The sequence below is a fragment of the Amphibalanus amphitrite genome, unplaced genomic scaffold, assembly GCF_019059575.1.
Source record: "Amphibalanus amphitrite isolate SeventyFive unplaced genomic scaffold, NRLGWU_Aamphi_draft 000381F_arrow, whole genome shotgun sequence".
In the NCBI taxonomy this organism is placed as follows: domain Eukaryota; kingdom Metazoa; phylum Arthropoda; class Thecostraca; order Balanomorpha; family Balanidae; genus Amphibalanus; species Amphibalanus amphitrite.
This window is the reverse complement of record NW_024881875.1, coordinates 576,303-599,004: the sequence shown is the minus strand read 5'-3', so window position 1 is coordinate 599,004 and position 22,702 is coordinate 576,303. Positions and strand designations below refer to the sequence as shown.

The following is a 22,702-nucleotide window of genomic DNA, read 5'->3' as shown; positions in this document are numbered from 1 at the left end:
GTCTCACATAATAAGCTATTGGAACAAAAATATCCATGTTCTTCTAATTATTCTCATTTCACACTTTAAATAAATACTTTTGAAATGCATTTGCTAATTAATTTCACAAAAACGGCTTGAAATTTTACAACGTCAAAATACTTATTCCAATTTCCACCATGAAACCACCACTATATTACTTGCTTACAGAACCGTGCGCACAGTGCGCGCAGTTTTATCGTGACGTCAGAGGGTGCTTCCTCAGTGGCGCCCCCTGGCGGGGAACGCGTGCAAAAAGTCCAGCTCTTAGGCATGTCCGGTATTAGTAAGTCTGGCGTCCCACGAAGATGCCAGATATGGCCACGGTTGAGAAATTCCCTAGATATCTAGAGATATTCTTCGGAACGCTGTGTACGCTAAAGTTACCGACCGATTTCCAAAGTAAAGGTCTCAAACGATTCCCCGATTCACGGACTACCTTCACCGAGGTTCGTGACCTCAAAAGTCATGACCTTCGAGGTCAACATCAAGGTCAAACGACGGAAACCGCTCTGCACGCTAAAGTTAGCAACTGATTTCCAAAGTAAAGGTCTCAAACGATTTCCCGATTCACGGACTACCTTCACTGAGGTTCGTGACCTCAAAAGTCATGACCTTCGAGGTCAACATCAAGGTCAAACGACGGAAACCGCTCTAAACGACGGAAAACTCCTCGGAACGCTGTGTACGCTAAAGTGAGTGACCGATTTCCAAAGTAAAGGTCTCAAACGATTCCCCGATTCACGGACTACCTTCACTGAGGTTCGTGACCTCGAAGGTCATGACCTTCGAGGTCAACATCAAGGTCAAACGACGGAAACCGCTCTGCACGCCAAAGTTAGCGACCGATTTCCAAAGTAAAGGTCTCAAACGATTCCCAAATTCACGGACTACCTTCACTGAGGTTCGTGACCTCCAAGGTCATGACCTTCGAGGTCAACATCAAGGTCAAACCACAGTGTATATAAATACAGTGGCGGCAAATGCGCTTGGTCACGTGACCAAATCTGCACGTGCGGTTGTGGCGAGGGCACTTCCCGAAACTCTGGTGCCAACGGCCTCGCGGCGCCCATAGAGAATACATGGGACCTTTTCTTTTCAGACCTATCGTGTCTAAACCAAGCCATTTAGTGCAAGGATACGACTGGTTTGAGATTCAGTAGTCTTTTAGCTACAAGTCGGCATAAGAAACGTATTTTTATCGGCAAAATTCGCTAAGTACCAGGTGGTTTTCCGATACCCTGCACGCCTCCTAACCCCCGGCGGCTGACCGGAGGAGTCAGTAGCTCCACTCACGACTTTTGGCGATAGCTCAAAACACCTTACAGCTAGAGGGCTGCTATTTGGCACATTTTATCCTTGCTTCCATACGCATCTTTGGAAACCAATTGCATTTCCGTCTCAGGTCAGATCACTGACTTATGACGTCACACGTGAACTTCTGCAATAGTCCCAACATACCGAAACTTCGCAATGCCCTCGGTGCCAGAGGAGCCTGTCACAGCGAGATGATACTTACAGGACCTAGTATCCTCTAGAAGTCTCAAAACTTGTATATCTCGGATTTCTCCTAGAGGTCACATGAGGTCAGGCCGATCGCGTGACGTCACAATTACAAGTCAATGGGGAACATATGGAAACTGTAATTTTGACGCCGAGAATGATCTAAACCTAGCTCAAGCACATGGAACCGCAATTTCATGCAATTCTTGCAATGTCCAATGCTTCACTTTTGCATCTTTAACCTAGCGTGACGTCATTTATGACGTCACAAAGGTCACAAGTTGTTTCGTCAATAACTCCTGATAAAATTGAACTGGCAAGTCGGAAAAGTCGCCAATAGACTCGGGAGGACCTACCGAATCGAATGATATACGATATACCTAACCTCCTCCGACCAACTTCGTGACCCGAGTGACTCTGACCTGACTTTGACCCGATGTGAACACCTTATGTTGACCCCACCCAACAAAAGTGTACCATTTGACGCACCGGAGCATGACAAACATGATGGTACTAAAATCGCGACTCTGCGCCGTTTTTTTTTTGGTAAAGCTATTTCTCAAAACCCGAAATCGTATTTTGGCCCTCGGGGCACTTGACCTGACCCTCAGAGGCCACCAGTTGACCTGAGACTTTTGAACCGTGCATCAATCGCTGCGTCCCCGGTCCCGTAACGGCACACATGCTTGTTTTTCCCGCGAGGCTAGCTCAATTAGGGCGAGGGAGTCGTACCCGCCCACTCTCGCGGCCGGTAGGTATATGTAAAAAACTAAGAAGTCTGGTGATGATTGATGCAAGATTCTTACCGTAAACTGGGGTGGCTTTGAACTTCCGGGTGACTTTGAACGCCGTTCACTTCTTAGAGGGAATCACAAATATCTTAAAAATGTGAATTATAAATGCAGCCATGTTTTTTTACAGATAAGAATGCACATTTTTGAAAATGTACATGACATATTGGAAGATATTTACCTTAGTACATAGGAGTAAAAAATCAAAAACTAAATCAATGTTTTTAGCTTTTTGAGATATACCCGTAAACTTCCATATAGCATGGACTAGTAATTATGGTCATGGAACGGAATGACGTATTTTTGCCATTCTCGATGGTTGGCCTATATTGCCCCATCATAATTTTTTAGCTTGCTTGAGCATGGCCAATGCTGTGAAGGGATTTGTAAAAGCATGACATTTTTGGAACTTCGCTCTGGTGACTTTGAACGTGTTCAATGTAGCCCCGGTGACACGCATGCCTGACTTGTTGATCAAAAGACATGTTGATCAAAGTAACCCCACCAAAATACACTGCATACATTTTGCGCTACAAGATAGGGGTGTAACAGAGATCGACCAGCTGGTGTGCAAGCTAAGCCAGCCTGACATGGACAGGAGGGGCAGGCTCCACTTCAAGAGTGAGGAGCTCTCACCATACAAACTGATGCTGGGGTAAACTCATGACTGATGTGTTCTGACGCTAGCAGGTGTACACTGTACCTAGTGTTAAGTGTTAATGGTGTTAAGTCGGGTGTCAAGTGTTAACTGTGTCCAAGGATATTCTGTACTCAGGTGTTCTCAGGTGTATTTCATGCACAGGCCTAGTCGAGTGCATGCATTACACTTGAGTTGAGTTGAATCGAGTGATTTCATATCCTGTGAGTGTTGCTCCACAGTGCCTATGCAAGTGCTAAGGTGAGGAAGTAAGGTGTTTGCCATGAAAGATGCTTCTTTTTACTCACTGTCTGTGTGCTAATTTCTGTGAATATGATGTTTGATTCATCAGCAGAGGCTGTTACAAGAAGTTGTGTTTTTTGCTTGATGAGCTCGTCTTGTTTTGACTACTGCCCCCAGAAGGACTTTGCAGGTATAAATTGTTTTTGGCCTCTTTTTTAAAAAGCATCAGGGTGTTCAAAGCCACCTCAACCGGCACGAGAAATTGAACACCTAATGAGATAAATGATGAAAAACACAGACTGTTAAAAGTCTCCCCATCGCGTGGTGACTTTGAACACCAGACATTTTTTTAAAAAATAGAGAAATGGCTATACCTAATTTTTTGTTGACACCATGGATGGATAAGGCCAGACTCAGCCCACAAAATAGTCCATGTTTCACATTCCTATCTACAGTAGTTTTCAAGATATTCACCGATAAATCTCAAAACTGTCCAAAGTCGCCCCGTTTTACGGTACAGATATGGTAGATGAAGGTAGGTTATAAGTTATTAAAGATAAGTTATTAAAGACAAATTTGCAACCCTCAGTAGCCTTGATTTATGCATTATTAAGAGTTATAGAATAGAACAACTGTAATCTGCAGGCTCAGCTCTTCATGGTTTCTACCTATGCCTGCCAAACACAATAAAATCAATGGAAGAGTAATAATAGTTTAATTGTATTTTATTGATGCTATTCAAGTTTCAATGGTAACTATGTCACCGATGATTCAATATTATTTGCACGGTATCATTTACCACCACACGTCTAAATATTTAGTATCTAAAATAATGCAGTAAAATAAGCTGCGCCACATATGTCGACAAAATCTGGTGCCAACTCAAGGTCAAACGGAAAATGTGGTCACGTGACCAATGTCCGGCAGCTGGGTCAAACGACGGAAACCTCCTCGGAACGCTGTGTACGCTAAAGTTAGCGACCGATTTCCAAAGTAAAGGTCTCAAACGATTCCCCGATTCACGGACTACCTTCACTGAGGTTCGTGACCTCCAAGTTCATGACCTTCCAGGTCAACATCAAGGTCAAACGACGGAAACCTCCTCGGAACGCTGTGTACGCTTAAGCTAGCGACCGATTTCCAAAGTAAAGGTCTCAAACGATTCCCCGATTCACGGACTACCTTCACTGAGGTTCGTGACCTCGAAGGTCATGACCTTCGAGGTAAACATCAAGGTCAAACGACGGAAACCGCTCTGCACGCTAAAGTTACCGACCGATTTCCAAAGTAAAGTTCTCAAACGATTCCCAGATTCACGGACTACCTTCACCGAGGTTCGTGACCTCGAAAGTCGAAGGTCATGACCTTCGAGGTCAACATCAAGGTCAAACGGCGGAAACCGCTCTGCACGCTTAATTAGCGACCGATTTCCAAAGTAAAGGTCTCAAACGATTCCCCGATTCACGGACTACCTTCACTGAGGGTCTTGACCTCAAAGGTCATGTCCTTCGAGGTCAACATCAAGGTCAAACGACGGAAACCGCTCTGCACGCCAAAGTTAGCGACCGATTTCCGAAGTAAAGGTCTCAAACGATTCCTAGATTCATGGACTACCTTCACTGAGGTTTGTGACCTCCAAGGTAATGACTTTCCAGGTCAACACCTCGGTGAAGGTAGTCCGTGAATGGGGGAATCGTTTGAGACATTTACTTTGGAAATCGGTCGCTAACTTTAGCGTGCAGAGCGGTTTCCGTCGTTTGACCTTGATGTTGACCTGGAAGGTCATGACCTTTGAGATCACGAACTTCGGTGAAGGTAGTCCGTGAATCGGGAGATCGTTTGAGACCTTTACTTTGGAAATCGGTCGCTAACTTTAGCGTACAAAGCGTTCCGAGGAGGTTTCCGTTGTTTGACCTTGATGTTGACCTCGAAGGTCATGACCTTGGAGGTCACGAACCTCAGTGAAGGTAGTCCGTGAATCGGGGAATCGTTTGAGACCTTTACTTCGGAAATCGGTCGCTAACTTAAGCGTGCAGAGCGGTTTCCGCCGTTTGGCCTTGATGTTGACCTCGAAGGTCATGACCTTTGAGGTCACGAACTTCGGTGCAGGTAGTCCGTGAATTGGGGAATCGTTTGAGATCTTTACTTTGCAAATCGGTCGCTAACTTAAGCGTACACAGCGTTCCCAGGAGGTTTCCGTCGTTTGACCTTGATGTTGACCTCGAAGGTCATGACCTTCGAGGTCACGAATCTTAGTGAAGGTAGTCCGTGAATCGGGGAATCGTTTGAGACATTTACTTTGGAAATCGGTCGCTAACTTTAGCGTGCAGAGTGGTTTCCGTCGTTTGACCTTGATGTTGACCTCGAAGGTCATGACCTTCGAGGTCACGAACCTCAGTGAAGGTAGTCCGTGAATCGGGGAATCGTTTGAGAACTTTACTTTGGAAATCGGTCGCTAACTTTAGCGTACACAGCGTTCCGAGGAGGTTTCCGTCGTTTGACCTTGATGTTGACCTCGAAGGTCATGACCTTGGAGGTCACGAACCTCAGTGAAGGTAGTCCGTGAATTGGGGAATCGTTTGAGACCTTTACTTCTTAAATCGGTCGCTAACTTTGGCGTGCAGAGCGGTTTCCGTTGTTTGACCTTGATGTTGACCTCGAAGGTCATGACCTTCGAGGTCACGAACCTCAGTGAAGGTAGTCCGTGAATCGGGGAATCGTTTGAGACCTTTACTTTGGAAATCGGTCGGTAACTTTAGCGTACACAGCGTTCCGAAGAATATCTCTAGATATCTAGGGAATTTCTGAACCGTGGCCATCTGGCATCTTCGTGGGACGCCAGACTTACTAATACCGATCCAGGGGGGGGGGGGGCAAAATGGGCATTTGCCCCTCCCAAACGGCATAATTTAAAGGGACCCTCCCACCTTCAAAAAAGTTAATGAATTGGCACGAAAGTGATGTCGCTCGGTTCAGAAAGAGGGAAAAAGAATATCTACCAAATTTCATCGAAAAATATTCACCGGTTTTCAAGATATTAGACTTTTACTTTTGTTTACTTTTTGGGATCTCCGCTGTTCCTAGCGACTTTATTTGAAAGTGCGGCATTTGTTGCGCGCAAAGCAGCATATACCACCGCGTGCTACCAAACGTTTTAGTAAAAGATTTAAAAATCGTTAGATCTCCGCTGACGTCACAAATTCTAAGGGGGCATACCAATGCACTAGCCCCTTAGAATCCGAAAACTGCAAGTTTGAAATTCCGTATCTCCGAATTAAAGCATTTGTCGATGTTGTGAGTGCCCAAACCGGTATTTGCAGGCCATGGCCACCAATTTGGCTATCTCAACTCAAAACTAATGTTAAGGCGGGAGTGTCCCTTTAAACATTATGCCTATGGACGAGGCATGGAAAGAATCGATAAGTTGTTATGGTCCCCCCCCCCAAAAAAAAACTGAGCTGGATCCGCCACTGCAAAAGTATGATGAATGTTATGATTTGTTTGCTTCACACTTTCATGTTACATGTTAAGATTTTTTGGAACACTTTCAACATGATTCACTTATATAGTATGCTTAAGAAGTGTGAAGTGATTAACTTTCATATCATGCTCACTGTCTCAGTCTCAGCGGAATAATATGTTCTTAACAGAGCACTTTCAATGTTTTTAGCATCTGGAATTCAAAAAGATGTCCTAATTTATTGATATCTTCACTTTCTTGATATATCTCAATTATCTGCTTCTGTATGATACATATTTTGTTCATTTTCATGTGTTTTAGGCTGATTCTTAATTTTCCGATGTTGGGGTTGTAGTTTTGCCATTGGGGTTGTACTTTTAAAAGTTGGGGTTGTAGCTACACCCCCCACAGTATATAAAGTTCCGCATGTGGCGCTGTATGTACATTGTACAACTCATTCACACATTCATAAACATTATATTTACAGACTTTATGCGTTGTATGCAGCCATTGCAGTGGAATGCTGAGCGGCATACCGTTGCAGTTGCGCCCGCACGCGTTTCGGTATTCGCTGTGGTCGTCGCGGCGGCACCAGTACTTGTCGTTGAGCTGGAAGATGCCGTGGTCTATCGATCCGTCTCTGTTCGGCGGGCTAACGGCACCAGAGTTGAAGCGCGACTCATGTTCGGCCAGGCACATCCCTTCCAAAGATCAATAACCAGGTGTCATCCGGAGCTGTCAGTGTCTTTTTGATAGCAGACATTAACATTAAACAATGAACATAGGATGCCTCTATACGGCTTATATGCATGCAAAAGTCATACTGGCCGTTTTCACGACGGAATAGCAGGCATCTATTTAATCCCCATTTGATCCTTTGGTTCCTCAGGAATTTTAGTAGTTCTTTTTAGTAGGTTCCCCAGCTTTCGAATGAATGGTGCGTTAGTTTGCTATTTTTCTATTAAATATCACATCGATTTACTTTATCTAAGGATTTATCACTAATATCAACATAAAGCGTAAGCACAATTATAAAATCATGAAATTATTAAATACTAGTACAATAGTTAAAAAAAGATACTGAGTTGCCAGGCTACAAAGAATATATTCATTTATGGCGCACGACAGACATTTAGAAAGCAGCGCCCTCTTTTATTGCACGCTGCTAGACGCTTCCATTGGGTTTTGCAGGCCGACGTCATTGGTCGTTACACGTATGATGTCACGCAACTTGTGGCCTGTCACGGCTCTTTAATGATCTCCACTAAATGAATGCAACAATGGCCTTTTAAGTTGATCTCTGTGGCCATCTGTCTATGGAGCGACCAATATGAAAGTTGGGTGAATTTACCGGGGTTAGGGGAAGGAGGGTGAATTGCGCCACCTTAAGGAAAAACGCTAATTGTAAGAAAATCGCTGGAGGTATAAGTGCATGCACTGGTAACCACTTCAAAGAGGAACTCATTAGCTACGATTTAAGAGCCTCCCGATCAATTAAGAATGTTTCGTTTGCTTCCGACAGCTGCTTTTTAGAAACATGCAAAAGGGCGCATTTACCGACAACTGCTGTAAATTGCGCCAGGGGGATGGCGCAATTAGAATCCAATTGCGCCCTATACTTAAACATGGCTAAGCGAATGAGACGGAATGCATACACCCCGGCAGTGTAATGTCATTGCGGCTTACTTAAACATTTATAATGTTAATCAGGCTGGATAAATAATAAATGTAGATACAAATCGCGATGTTTTTTGCCCAGGTAAATAGCTTTACATGTGTCCGTATGTTACTAAAAGTGCAACAAAAACGTTTTATGTAACCTACTAGCTATATGTGAAAGTATGCACCTTTACGGTTAAATTTTCAATTGTTTCTCTCAAAATAAGTAATTTTTATCGTTTCGACAACTTGTTGACATCAGTTTTTACTTTTTTATCATAGCTGTCACCTCTCACACCCGAGTCCATGCTGAAAATGCCGTAATTGGTCAATTACACCACAAATTCGCAGCCTAAATGGCAGCTGCATTATAAGTTTGACGAGAGAAATAATTTGCGGACTGGCGACAGCGGGCTGCTCCCCTGCCTGGCATTTAACTCTTCCTTTATTGCAATCAGTTAATGATGCATTCATACTGTCGTGATACAATAGCTACACCAGTATTCTATTTGCGCCCCCATGGCGCAATTGCCATGGGCGCAATTAAAATTGAGGTACTTTTTAATAAAAGCGTAGAAGTTATCATAAATATGCTGAAGGAAGTTTACTGTTTAAGTGAAATATAATGAAAAAAGGGATTTTCTTTCTAAATATCACTCTGAAAATCACACATGTATCACATATTTTTATAGCCAACGGTTAAAAATACTGCAAAAAAGCTAAGAAAACGCCGTAATATCTTTGACGGCGTAATGAGCCCTGCTGATTGGCTTCGTCGGAGAGCTTGGGCCATAAAATGAAGTATCCGGTGGTGAAAATATTGTTTTCGAACACAAAATTATAAACATGCCATTGAATCCGTGGGAATGTTGGTGGGCGCAATTGGTTAGGAGGGCGCAATACACCCACTTTCCCCTACATGACTATGAGCAAGCAAATGTGTATCAGGAATGGATTTAGGTGGAGAATTGCGCTGGACCATGAGTGCTCGAACGCTCCCAATTCCACGCCGGTTTGGCTTTGGAGCCGAGACAGACGATGCGGGTCAAGGTCACCGCTGGGGTAACGGTGGATTGGCTGCGCCCGAGCACCCGTAACGCGGCACAATTCTCCATATATGGATTTTCCTATTCGCTCAGCATTGTGATAGGCGTTCGTAATAGCATTTACTCTGCTCATGTACCTATCCCCGGTTATTCAAAAGAAGTTTTTGTGGGGGAATATCACGGCTTTAGGTACTCGGTGGCCCTATTCACGACTTTCAAAGAATGCTCCGATAACTAAACACCGCACAGACCTACTGCATTAGTGAATCTGACAGAAGGTCTGTGGAATTACATCCCCCTCACCACACCCCTAAAAACTCATCCAGTGTCCAAAACCACTTTTATCGACTCGCCAAAAAAAAAAAAAAAACACACACACACACACATACACACACAAAGAATGGGGCATGTCAGCTCTCAGTTCATTTATCATTGTCTTTACCATGGTTCAATTGCATTGCGCGATTTAAAGCACGTGAGTGCCTATATAGTATATATGTGGAAAATAATATCTACAGCAAAACATCCAAAATTACAAAGGCTACAATGCTTAAAAAGTAGGTTCATCAAGGAAGCCCATTTTTACTTGCGTTGTGTTGCCAACCATGCGATTCCAACGCGGGCTATTCGCAACGTCTGTTAAGGCACGTTAACAACTGACAAGCCGCCACCGCTGCCACTTATTCATAGATGGTTGATATCGCAGCTTGGGCGTCAGCAGCGCGGCCCACAACGCGTCGGCGCCAGCGCACGCAGCTGTTGGCACTCGGCAGCCGGTGTTGAGACTTAACGGCCGGCCGGCCCCATGAAGGAGAAGCTCTTGGTGCAAAGCTTTGTGATCGCCTCATAGCCGCCTTGGATGTCATCTTTCTTGGCAGATCCATCCGTTCAGATGGTACGGTGCAGTCTGGATAAAGGACGAAGTCCAACGCCGCTAACCCCGCGACCGCCACCCCACAACGTGGCCGCAGACCGAACGGGCGTGAGGGCCGTAAGGGCCACCCCGCCATCCGGTAGGTGGCTGAGCAGCCGGGCGCAGCGGCGCCTGGGCGGCGGCCGCGCTGAGATGAAGTCCCAAACCGCCATGTCGCCATCACCGCCATCACCATTGCTGCAGCTGTTCCCAACCGCCTCAATCGCCGCCGTTTTGCCAGCAGTCGCGCCGCGGAATGGCAGAAGCTCCAGAGTAGCCTCCAGCGCCCCTCTCCGCACGTGTGCAGGTGCACTGCGGCCGCCGGGTCCGACGTCCAGGCAGAACATGATATTTCCATGCTGCTCCGACGGTGGGCTGGTCTTGTTTGGGCGTTCCTCCACTGTGACGTCGGTCACGCCTGCCCCGGCCAGGGCGCAGAGGCCGACGTGTCACCATCCGGTTGCAGTCCTCAGTCGGGTCGCAACGTGTACCTCTTCCGCAGCGTGGAGCGCGCTCCCGCTGGGCAGCGATACAGCCAAAAGTAGCATAGCATGCGGGCGGCCAGCGCTGCGCCGGACAGCGGACCCATGCCGGGGGTATGCCGGTCTCGGCCATTAGCGGGGTCGTCGGGGCCGAGGCTGTACATACAGCTGGTGACCGCGTGAGCCGCCAATCGAAGCTCACGGCTTATAAGCTCGACGCGGGCATCACACGCCGTCCCGATGGGAGCTCCACGACGCCGCCGCGAACTCCAGCGCGGCTCGCAGCGCGAAGACCAGTACGGACGGCCGGGGCAAACGGCGTGCGGGAGTCGCAGGCGACGTTCTGCGGACAGAAAGGGTTGGGCATAAGCTGGTCGGCAGGACACTCTTGAGCCGAGCCTTTGATGTAATTACAGATGATCCAGAAGCATGCACAAAAATTCATGACACACTATTCTCATTTACATGTATGTATTTGCTACATATGATATGATATACCAGCTCATGATCAGTGACGCATTCTGGGCAATATGTTCTAAAGTGAAGTAACTGAAGTTACAGCTTAAAAGCTTAAAAAAAAAACAGCTTAAAAAACACACACACACATTCGATAGCTTATGAGAATAACATGCCTTGTGTGCTTAATGCAGGAAAATATTTTTTTCACTTTTTTAGAAATAGCAAAAGAGTTGTCAACAAGCCATGTCAACTATCTAAACAATTTTTATGGAAACTGCTCTAGCTAGCTTAAAGTTCCACAACGTTTCCGGAGCACCGTACCCAAACTCAGTTCATGTTACAAGAAAAAACAGTAATAATGCCTCCTAATTTTGAATGAAATATAGGTATGAGTAATTTGATTTGGAAAGCAACAAATTTCCGCACATCATTTTAGCAAAATTAGGTACTATTTTCTTCAACCATCAGGTTACACAAAACTATAGTAAACTTTATGATCTAGTTTACACAAAACCAAAGCCCCGATTTTAACAAGTGTAGATAAAATTTAAACAATTTTAAAAAATGTATCGTGGAGAAAATGAAAAGTGTAGATTTGTCAAGCCGGGATATTTCAATTTCACGGATTAGGCACTTAAAGAAATATCTTCACCTTTCTTTGAGCCACCAGCCTTCACCCAAGTTTTACACGAATGTAGTGAAGCAGACAATGTGGCAACTCAAAATTGTGATGGTTTGAGATAATTATGACGGTAAAAGAAAAAGCAACACAAGGTTCCTTACCCTCGTTTTTTCACATGGGTTCAGATGAGGCTTCAACTGTTGCCGACCTGAGGAGCTATAGGGACTTGAGCTTTCCAAAACTCAATTTCTAAGGGCACTGAGCAGTGTTTGGCTTTCACACGAATGCGATAGTAAGTTATATGAAGTTGACAAAGCAAGCAAAGCAAAGCATGATGCCCCGCGCGTCCGCCCGCGACCACGCCCCGCGTCCGACTCCCGACCGCCGCGTGACCCGAGGCGCCCGGCGGTCACGTGACCTACCGGCCGGGACTGCAAACGGCCTTCACCACCATTCTTGTATGACGTCATATCCTACTGAGGTGCTGATTGGTCGGAATTAGATACCTGAAGGTAATTATCTGCCGTAGTTATTTTTGTTTCATTGTTTTGCGTGTTTTCTTATATGAAATGTAATTAAAAAATTTGTCATATTTTAATCACCATTAAAACATAACTGAATAGGTATAAAAGAGAACTCGATATATACTTTCCTTGTTTTTAAGAATTCCGGAATTAGATACCCGAGGGAGCAAAGAGGGAGCAAGTTGCCACGCTGATTTAATACCTCATAGTCGAAAGGTGGGCTACTAGAACCAAAAATTGCTGTGTTTGTAAATAAATAAGTGATTTGAGGGCAAAAAATGCCCGGATTTAAACTTCTAAAATTATTTTGAACATAAAATATTTCAGTTTGAGGGATGTTAAGGCCTCTAAGGGTAGGTACTTTTTAGTCATCAAATAAGTTCCTCTGCGAAAGTTCCGTCGTGAAAACGGCCACTATGTACGTACACGTGTCAAAATGCGGTGATAAAATTCTACCGCACGCTGACACTGGTGGACCTAGAAAGCTATGGTACGCTGGGGGAGGCATCCGGAATGCTCCTCAAATGTTTTTCCTAACTAAATAAATGGCATAAAAATGTTATACGGATTTCGCTTTCCTATAGGTACGTTGTGATGCATGCTTCAAGAAAGCCTTTTCCGGTATTTTTATTTTTATTTGTAGGTATCGTAGGTACAATCATGATCGATCCGCAATTCACAAACTCAAATTGCTTGCCAATTACTGCTCAGATTAGTTATGGTTTAGGTTTTCAATGCTAGAAAAACGAAAAACATACAGTAATTTCGGACGTTTATAGGGAGGGACCATTAGCCACAAGTCAAATATCACCCTTGGATCGACCAGTGCAGGTGCAGCTATTACTCCTTACAGAGCATATACAGGGTGACACAAAAAAACGGTCATCACCAAATTTCGAATAACTTCGGAAGTTTTATTCAGATCATCACCAAACTTCGGCCACTTAACCCTATTCCTGGCGGGCTCCGCCGGGACAAGAAACTGGCGGGGGGGGGCCGATTCGGCCCCCCCCCCTGAGATCTCGAGAACGAAGCAAGATAGCGACAAGCGGTAAACGGCATCGGATACGCACGGCCAAAATCTACAATTTTGGCTAAGGTCATTTTCAGGTCAGGTCAAAGATGACGTCACAGGGGTCGAAAAAGTCAAAATGGCGGCGCTAGATATGGAGAGAGTTTTTCTCGAATAACTTTCGAATTAGTCAAGATAGGAACAAACTAAGGGCATCATCGTGATCCTCTCGTCAATCCGCATCGAATGATATATATGTTGACCTCGAAAGGTCAAGGTCAAAGGTTGACCTCAGGTCACGTGACCTCGAGGTCATCATGTATATCATTCGATGCGTCTTGACGAGCTGAACACAATGAGACCATCCACGCGTCTGTATCTTGTTCCTGTACGGAGTTATTGGCCAAAAACCTTTGGTGACCTTTGATGACGTCACATGACCTCACAGCTGCCCAACAGCAAAACAGACCTCAAGGTAGTGAAGGTTGATCGTATATGAAGTCATGTATGGTAGGTATATGGGGCCATTCCGACCCGTTTTAGTGGTAAAAACAGGGAGTTGATTTTTCCCCCATTGACTTATAATGGGGAGGTCGCGAAATTGACCTGACCTTAGGTCACCGATATCAAAATTCCGAGATATACAAATTGCACATACTGGTACCCTAACTAAACCCTGAAGAGAAGAAATTGATCGGTCAAAAACTCTAGCTCTGGCGTGATTGCAAACTTTTCTGAGGTAGGGTCACCAAACCGCCTCTGGTGACCTGACCTGAGGTCAGATCAACTCAAAATTTTTAGACATGTTGCGTAGAAGCCTTTTAGGAAAAGTCAGAAATTTTGAGCTTCCTAGCTCAACGCGTTTGGGAGAAATAACCAAAAAACCTCAGGGGGGGCTCCTGAGGCCCCCCCCCCGCCAGGAATAGGGTTAAGGTCACACCTATGTAGCATACATCCACCAAGTTTCAAGTCTTCACTACGAATACTTTTAGTACCGTAAACGGGGGTGACTTTGCCTCGCCGGGTGACTTTGCCATGCTTCTCGAAAAATGCTTTAGGGAGATCTCCCATGATACTTTACGAGGAATGTAGTAATGTTTTATGCACAAATGAAAGGTAATTGATGGGCCTCCCAATATAACTAACACTGATAGGTAAGTTACCACTAAATACCTAACTGGGCTCCATTTTATTGGAGTCATTGAAATGGTCAAATTTGAAGAGTTCCAAACTTTTTATTATCTAACCATGTTAGGCCTGGCTAAAGGAGTGCATAAAATCACGATTCTGTGTGCTTGAGATAGTTGGAGATCGTTCCCGGCGCCAGAATAGCAGTTTTCATTTTTTTCCCACTGACTTATAATGGTGAGGTCACGAAAATGACCTGACCTCATATGACCTTTAGGAAAAATCCGAGATATACAAGTTGTGAGACTCATAATGGATACTAGATCCTGTAAGTTTCATTTCCCTGTGACATCTCCTCTGGCAGTGAGGGCGTTGCGAAGTTGCGACATCTGAAGACCGTGCAGAGGTTCACTTATGACGTCATAGGTCAGTGACCTGACCTGACCCAAAAATGCGGTTGTTGTCAAAAGATGCGGCTTGGATCAAAGGTCAGGTATGCCAAGTTTCAGCTCTCTATCGCCAGCGTGTTTGGAGCTATCGCGAAAAAAAAACCCTATGGAGGGGGCGGCACCCGACCCCCCCCCCCCCTCGGCCGGCGAGGGTTAAATTGTCCATGATTTTAACGAAAAATAAGCTACCAACTCCACCCTCCCAGCATCTATGGACGTTTATGCAAACGTTTATGGCGGCGATGGCGGCGATTATGGCGGCATCCAAGATTACTTTACTACTCGGCATCTATATACAAAAATAAATAAAGGAATTTTTTTGTTTTTTATTAGCGTGTGCCGTGTAAAAATTTAATTTTGTGATCTGAAATTAAAAGAAATGAAAAAATCAGACATTAAAGCCAGGTTTTAGAACTTTAGTAAAATACAGCCTTCATTAAATTTATTTTTATTTTAGAATAGTACTTCATGACAACCTGAGCAACTGCGACATTACAGTTTCAGTTCAGAGGCTATTACCGTGGGTGTATTTTCTCTGAAATATTAGTTAGAAGATTATGATGAAGCTAGTGTTATATTGTGGGCGACCCAATGGGCGGTGTCACCCCGAAAAAATGAAAATATTTACTAAATGTGGAATAATGCAATTATGAATGAAACTACAAAAAAAACAATTGGTTGATATGTTTGTAAAATTAATGCTGCAATCCAACGAAACTGAGAGATTGACCATCTGGCCAAAAATTACGTGACTAGACCCTGAAAGGTTAATAGGGTCGGTGTTCCCCCGTCTTCCATTATTGCTTGAGGGGAAAATGTCGCGGTTATTCGCATGAATAATCCTTCACACCTTTTGAATCGTGTGTCTTGATTCCTTGAGCAATTCTGCAGATATAGGAAAATAAAGCTGTGCATATTAATGCACTGCATTTATTCACCAGTTATTCACTACTGACATGCCTAATGGTGCGCCCGAACGTTCAAAACACTGCAGAGCACGATTTACTGCACGACCAGTGTTGCATATCAACTATTTTGTATATTTTTCACGGCGGGATACCCCAGGAAGGTCACCGACCACCGGCCCACTATAAACGATAACACACTGTCTCCAGTCAGACGGTGGCCTGAGTCGCCGGGCCGGCCTGGCCTGCGGGGCTCCGCGAGACCGACTGTCGACTGCCGGAGCCAGACGGCGGGTCACAGCCCCAGGTCACAGTGCCGGGTCACAGCCCCGGGTCACAGTGGCCCGGTCACGGTGGCCCGGTCGCAGCCCCGGGTCACAGCGGGGTGGAGGCTGCAGTGGCCGGCTCGCGCAGTGCTATACGCGGCAGCCTCTGATGTAGGACTGCAGGTTCCTGTTCTGGCAGTGACTCCTCCAGGCCACCCTGAAATCACCACACTAGGTGTCAGCAGCGAGCTTATACGACCACTACATACTACATACATACATACATACATACATACATACATACATACAAGTGTTAGGGGCAGTGGTAGGGGTAGGGGTAGTGGTAGGGGTAGTGGTAGGGGAAGGGGTAGTGGTGGAGGCAAAAGTTGAACAGTGGCCCGGGCTGATCCCATCGGACGAGAGGTGACCTTTGTGACCTGGCCTCACCCAAAGTGACCGGGGCTGACCCCTTTGGCCCGTCTTGACCCCGTATCAGCCAAATTTCATCCAACAAAGGCCTCAGAACAGTTCTTTTTTAAATTCTCTTCACATTTCCGTCCATATCTATGCTTCTAGACGACACATCGATTTGAATCGAACACCATTCGAAAGCAAATTGGCTGGTGCCGCAATTTTTTTCTACCACGCAGCAAAGCAAGTGGCGCAGCCGCTTGTATTACCATTCTATTTGTTGTGAACCTATTTGAACATACGGTGGTCTGGCGGCGCACTCGTACTCATGCACATGCATACAAACATATCAAATGCCTTACTTGTTTGCCTCAAGAGCTAGAGGGACGGTGCATTGTGAAAGCTTACTTTCATGACACTTTCCTTTGGGGGGCACATTACAAAGGGCACTGCTAACTATGTAGGTACGCATGGTGTGCACACTGCACGTTGTGTATCGATCATTTGGGATGTGGTATTGCGAGCAGAGTCTGGAATGCGTACCAGGCGAGGAAGCCATTGCCCTGCAGACGCTGATGCTCCATGTAGATTTTCCTCACGCAGACCAAGTCATCGGCAATGTTGTTGTCACGGAACGCTGCAAGGGAAGATAGTTACATTTCTTATCTGCTTCATATGAAGAAAACAAATTATCAGCAAGCTAACAATTTTTTCGTCAGACTTTCATTTTCATACATTTCCAATGTTTCATTTAAATTTTCAATAAATCGCAAAATAAGCTAACAAACGAAGGAGAAAAAAGGTATCGTTTCAAAAGCGATCTGTCAATCTGCTATGTAGGCATTCCAACAACTCACAGTTGCAGTTTTTGCGGCAGACATTCTTGTAGCGCCGGTGAGGCTCGTTGGATTTCCAGTCGCACCAGTAGATGTCTGAGATCTGGAACAGGCCGTGGTCGACCGACCCGTCACGGTTCAGCCGCCCGACGGCCGCCGTGTTATAGCGCGACTCGTGGTAGGCCAGACACACCCCTGTCGGCAGACAGTAGTCAGTAAGACACACCCCTGTCGGCAGACAGTAGTCAGTAAGACACACCCCTGTCGGCAGACAGCAGTCAGTAAGACACAGCCCTGTCGGCAGACAGTAGTCAGTAAGACACAGCCCTGTCGGCAGACAGTAGCCAGAAAGACACACTCCTTTCGGCAGACAGTAGTCAGAAAGACACACCGCTCTCGACATACGAGTACAGTAGTCAGAAAGACAAACCCCTGTCGGCAGGAAGTAGTCAGTCATCGACTCGCGGTAGCCCAGACACCCATGTATGAAGATAATGAGATATTCGCGGTCGTTTTGGAGCTACATTAGAGATCAATAGCCAATTAAGATTTGTGTTTTTTCCGCAGGCTTCCCCTTTGATGTTTACGAAGGTCCATGCTTCAATTAACGGCTAATTTTAGACTAGCACCGTTATGCGCCGGGTGGTAAATGATAATGCAAAATCAATTATACTCACAGTCAGCTATTTGGTATTTAGGAATACCAAGGGCCTTGAGTTTCCTGGCCAGTTCGCAGCGTCCGAACACCTTAGCGTGCCCAGCGTTCAGTACGGCCAACAGGCCCACCGACGCGAGCATCAGTTGGGTGAATCTAACAACAGATGCGGACAGGAAATGACGAAATGCTCAAATGTCGTATACTTCGCTAAACATGGTTTACTCATTGGACTTAATAAAATGAGCTGATAGCGTACACTGGTAGGTAAGTAGGCATAGAATTAGACTGATTGAAAACTTGATTGAATATTTTGCTCAACAGATGTTAAACTCAATACAGCCCCAAAGAAATAATCATGTTCAAAATATATATTAGTCCGAAATATGATATAAAAATGGGAATTTACGACTGCATACTGCATTTATGTTTTTCCTTAGGCTTTAAAGGCCTGGCTACGCTATGCGTTTTCTGCGTGCGTTGTTTTGCGGGTATGCGGGTTTTGCGTAATATCGTTCTAGAAAAAAATAACGATTTTACATTTTTGTGATGTTTTTTACATTAAATATTAGTTAATAAAAGAGTTATATAAACTTTTGCATATAACTAATGTACTTACATGTTGTATTACTTACCTATAACTTTTTTTCTAGAACGCTTTTACGCAAAAAAAACGCAAACCCGCAAGAAAAAAAACGCAAGCAGAAAACGCATAGTGTAGCCAGGCCGTCTCTTGGCTCGTGAATGTTTTGGCAAGGTTTTTAATTTAAATTTTCAGAAAGCTTACCTCGACATGGTTGCTTGGAAGCTAGAAGAAAATCGACCGCGATGTTGACGCCTGCCTTGCTGAGAAAATAAAACAAATAGAAATATGGTATGTTGATGTATGTTGTATGTTGTATGATGTATGATGTAGGTATGTTGTAGTATGTTGATATTTAGAAGTAATGTTTTTCGTTGAAATGAGAACGAGAGAAATAGCCGAAGGACCAATTGTCATTAAAGCATTACGTTAATCAGATCCGAGTCTTTGGGTTCGGCGTTCTATACGATTGGGGCTCCATGAAGGCATACGTTACCATGGAAGGCGCTGCTACTTACAGCTCTGTGTCGGGCGGCGCACAGGCGCTCGGTGGTGAGCAGCAGCAGGCGATGGTGGGTGTCTCTGTGGGCAGCTGTCGTTTTATATCCGAGCCCCGCTAGCAAATCAGCGGGCGGACGATGAGCTTCATTATGTCCTCTTGACGCGTCCCATGGCGTGACATTTCGCGGTGTGTGTCAGTTCGCTGCATAGTTATGTACGTGGGCGACTCTGAAACCACCACACTGCGGGTCACTTGTCACACCCCTGGCCAACGACACGTCCTTGAATGAAACAGCTTTTGGCCGCTGAGAAAGGAAGTCACATGATTTAGCAGTTAAAGATGCAATTCAGTTCAAAGGCAGTTTTTAACGGTCGAATATATCTCACTCGGTCAACAGGTTTTCAAATGCTGCTGCCTGAGCTTTCGTCCGCGTGAAATGCTGGCTGACGTACATGTGTATATATTCGTCACGCAATGCTGACATTTCGATCGTGATTTCATGACTGTGCAATATTTCGTGCCTGTGCCAGTTGACAGTGTGACGGCTGGGGGGAGGCAGGGGGGGGGGGGGGCTGACAGTGGAGCGTGGGCCCTCGAGAGGTCATGTGCCGCGCTGGCCAGAGATGGTCATTGTAACACTTGTAGCAGTTCTTCCGGGCCAGGGTGTAACGGCCAGTCGGTACCGTGGCATAGTGTTCGGCACTGACATAGGGAACGGCTTATCGGTGCTTGTAAAAAAAAGCGGAATCGACGCATACAAGGCTATAAATTAAGAGAGAAATGCATTCGTAATACGAATATATGGAAATGAGGCATGCATTTGACATATCTGTTAGCCGCTAATGAATTGCAATCGATGTTACGCCATTCATGTAGTGTTAACCCACGCCGGGCCGGGGGTGTTTGAACACCCCCCCCCCCACCGCCCCTGTGGTTTTTCGCAGACGTTTTTGGCACACCTGTTCATGCACCTTTTCCACACATGTTGCAAAAATTTCAGGCCCAGGGTTCTCAAGGTTAAGTCACCAGGTCAGGTCAAGTGACCTCACCTCAGAAAAAGTTTCAATCCTCTTCACAGCTACACCGACTGAACGATCGCCTTGAAACTTTCAGCGATTGATAAGAGTAACAGTATGTACAAAATGTTAATCTCGTCGGAATTTTGATATCGGTGATCTAAGGTCAGGTCAATTTTGCGACCTCTCCATTGTCAATGGGATAAGTCAATGGGAGAAAATTGAAATGCGCCTCTTTTGGACGAATGATGTTCAAAACTCTCACAAACATCGGTTCGTAGGTAAACATGACACACTGAAACGGAAAATGCACTTGTGACCCCTCTGTGTGCCCCTGAGGTCATCTTAGGTCATGAACGGTCACCAGCAGTTTTTTTGGCTATAGCTTTTGATAAAGACGTGCTAGAGCGATGAAAACACGTCAGATGTATTCAGTTCGACGATACGGATCGACTGATATGCAACATGACCCTTTCCGGTCAGGTCATGACCTTGACCTGAGGTCAAATTTTCCAAATGACCTTTCAAGGTCAACAAATAGTTCATTCGACGCGTCTCGACGAGAGGAACATGATGCTGCCAAACGTAATGTCGTGGCTCTCTTGAGTCAAAAGTTATTGGCGAAAAACCATTTTCGTGAAAACTGCTATTTTTACAGTTTTTGCCCTCTGGAGGCTAAGCCGTTTACCTGAGGTCAAATCTGAGCACATAACTCAGAAAGGTCTGTAAAAGGGCTATCGAATGCGCTTTTCCAAGGCGCTGTAGCTCTATTGGTTCCCGAGTTAGCCGTTGGCAGTTTCCAAAATTGTTGAAATGGACTACATTTGACCTTTGATGACCTCTGGCGACCTGACCTTTGACCTGACCCAAAAAATGACTGAAGTGTTTTCGTCCTTATTTTTGCCGCTCTTTCGAATTCCGCTTACCGCGTGTCGCTACGTGGCCCAGGAGCCGAGTTAGACGGTGGTGTTCAGACACCCCACCCCGGCCCGGCGCGGAAGTCGCGGTGCACCGACCCGGCGCGGGTTAAAGGTAGTGTGCCACCTTTGAAAGATTTCCCATTTTATTTTTCCTAGGATAAGAAGCTTCTGTTTTTACCTAATATCGCAAAAAAATCAAAAATGGGCCTGGAATAGTGCCTTTTTCGCCTAAAAGTTTTTCGGTTTTTAGATATGTATAACAACTGTAGTGGGCTCACCTGCAAACAGGCGTCGGGCAACAATCGCGAATGCGGCGCACTTGTGACAATAAGCAAAGGTCATTATAGTGTTACGACCATACGACGTACGGGAATGAGTTATCAGCTGTCTAATCGTAGACAACACAATGTCGAGCCTTAAACTGTAAGCCCGTATTGGTATTGTTTCTTTTATTTGGCTGTCGAACATTATTTATGGTTTGAAATATGATTTTATGTAAAATAATTGATATGAAAAAGCCGTCTTATAAGTTATGACCCCATTTCACCACACGCAAGTGGCAGAAATGACAATGATCAGCTGACGCATTTTTCTTGGCCGAAGTCAGAGCGCGCGGCCCGACGCACCACGCGTATTTGGAAATTCCGACCTCGACGAGCATCAGAAGCCACCTAACAGGCGTGTTCGAAACCGCAGGAGATGATGATGAACGGGTTTATCGAAACTTGATTGGATGAGCATATCGGTAATAGCGATTTCAGTGTGTGCATTTATTGTTCATAGTGGTGTGAAATGTGGTTGGGGTACGACCGACAACCCGTCGGGGCGAATTTCGCACTGGGGTACTCAAAATTTGAAGAATTTAAGACGTTTCCATGAGTTTTGAAGGTATGGATAAGTTCTAAAAATCCGGTTCTCCTTATCTGGGCCATTAACTCCATACGGTCCAAGAAAGCTGGCACACTACCTTTAAATAGCATGCCTTGCCTATTCCCTTTGTATCTCGTGCACTTCAATACATGCAACAGTAACCATACTTGAGCTGAGTTTCAAGATAATGTCAAGAACAGAATTAATATTCAACACGCACCAAACGCATTGGCGTTAACTTCAAAGACATATGATACGTTATCTGAAGTGGTGCGAACTACTCAGAGACTTTTCAGCCGTGATTGACATTTGACACCCTGAGCTGTCATATCAGTGTGCCTCTCGAGTGAGCCGAATTCCCGCCATTCGGGCAAACAGGTGCTGGATATGGTGACGCACTAATAATCTCACTGTCAATCTACTGGGTGCCATATATCAATATTAGCTCGAAGTGTGCAATCTCGGTCACCTCGGGACACTCGAGTCACGTCAGGTCCACGTATTTCCGATAGCATACGGAGGCGCATACTTTTGAGGCTGCAATGGACCGCACAGCTCATTAAAGGTAGTGTGCCAGCTTTCCTGGACCGTATGGAGTTAATGGCCCAGATAAGGAGAACCGGATTCTTAGAACTTATCCATACCTTCAAAACTCATGGAAACGTCTTAAATTCTTCAAATTTTGAGTACCCAGTGCGAAATTCGCCCCGACGGGTTGTCGGTCGTACCCCAACCACATTTCACACCACTATGAACAATGAATGCACACACTGAAATCGCTATTACCGATAT

The 22,702-nt window shown here is 45.2% G+C and overlaps 1 protein-coding gene across 1 annotated transcript; it reads right to left on the bottom strand.

Annotated features, from left to right (window-relative positions):
• Window positions 1-15,845: 15,845 nt before the first annotated feature.
• On the bottom strand, window positions 15,846-19,387 carry LOC122390057 (lysozyme C, milk isozyme-like). The gene is made up of 6 exons (XM_043382668.1): window positions 19,121-19,387; window positions 18,807-18,865; window positions 18,042-18,175; window positions 17,386-17,559; window positions 17,072-17,165; window positions 15,846-16,334 (listed from the first exon to the last, which is right to left on the bottom strand). The coding sequence occupies exons 2-6, from the start codon at window positions 18,812-18,814 to the stop codon at window positions 16,268-16,270; spliced, it is 477 nt and encodes a 158-aa protein (XP_043238603.1). The 5' UTR covers window positions 18,815-18,865; window positions 19,121-19,387; the 3' UTR covers window positions 15,846-16,267.
• Window positions 19,388-22,702: the final 3,315 nt, after the last annotated feature.

Coding starts and splice junctions, on each gene's coding strand:
- LOC122390057 (XM_043382668.1), bottom strand. Junction 17,166..17,385: donor CTGCCGCAAAAACTGCAACT/GTGAGTTGTTGG, acceptor CTTCCCTTGCAG/CGTTCCGTGACAACAACATT. Junction 16,335..17,071: donor GGCAATGGCTTCCTCGCCTG/GTACGCATTCCA, acceptor TGGTGATTTCAG/GGTGGCCTGGAGGAGTCACT.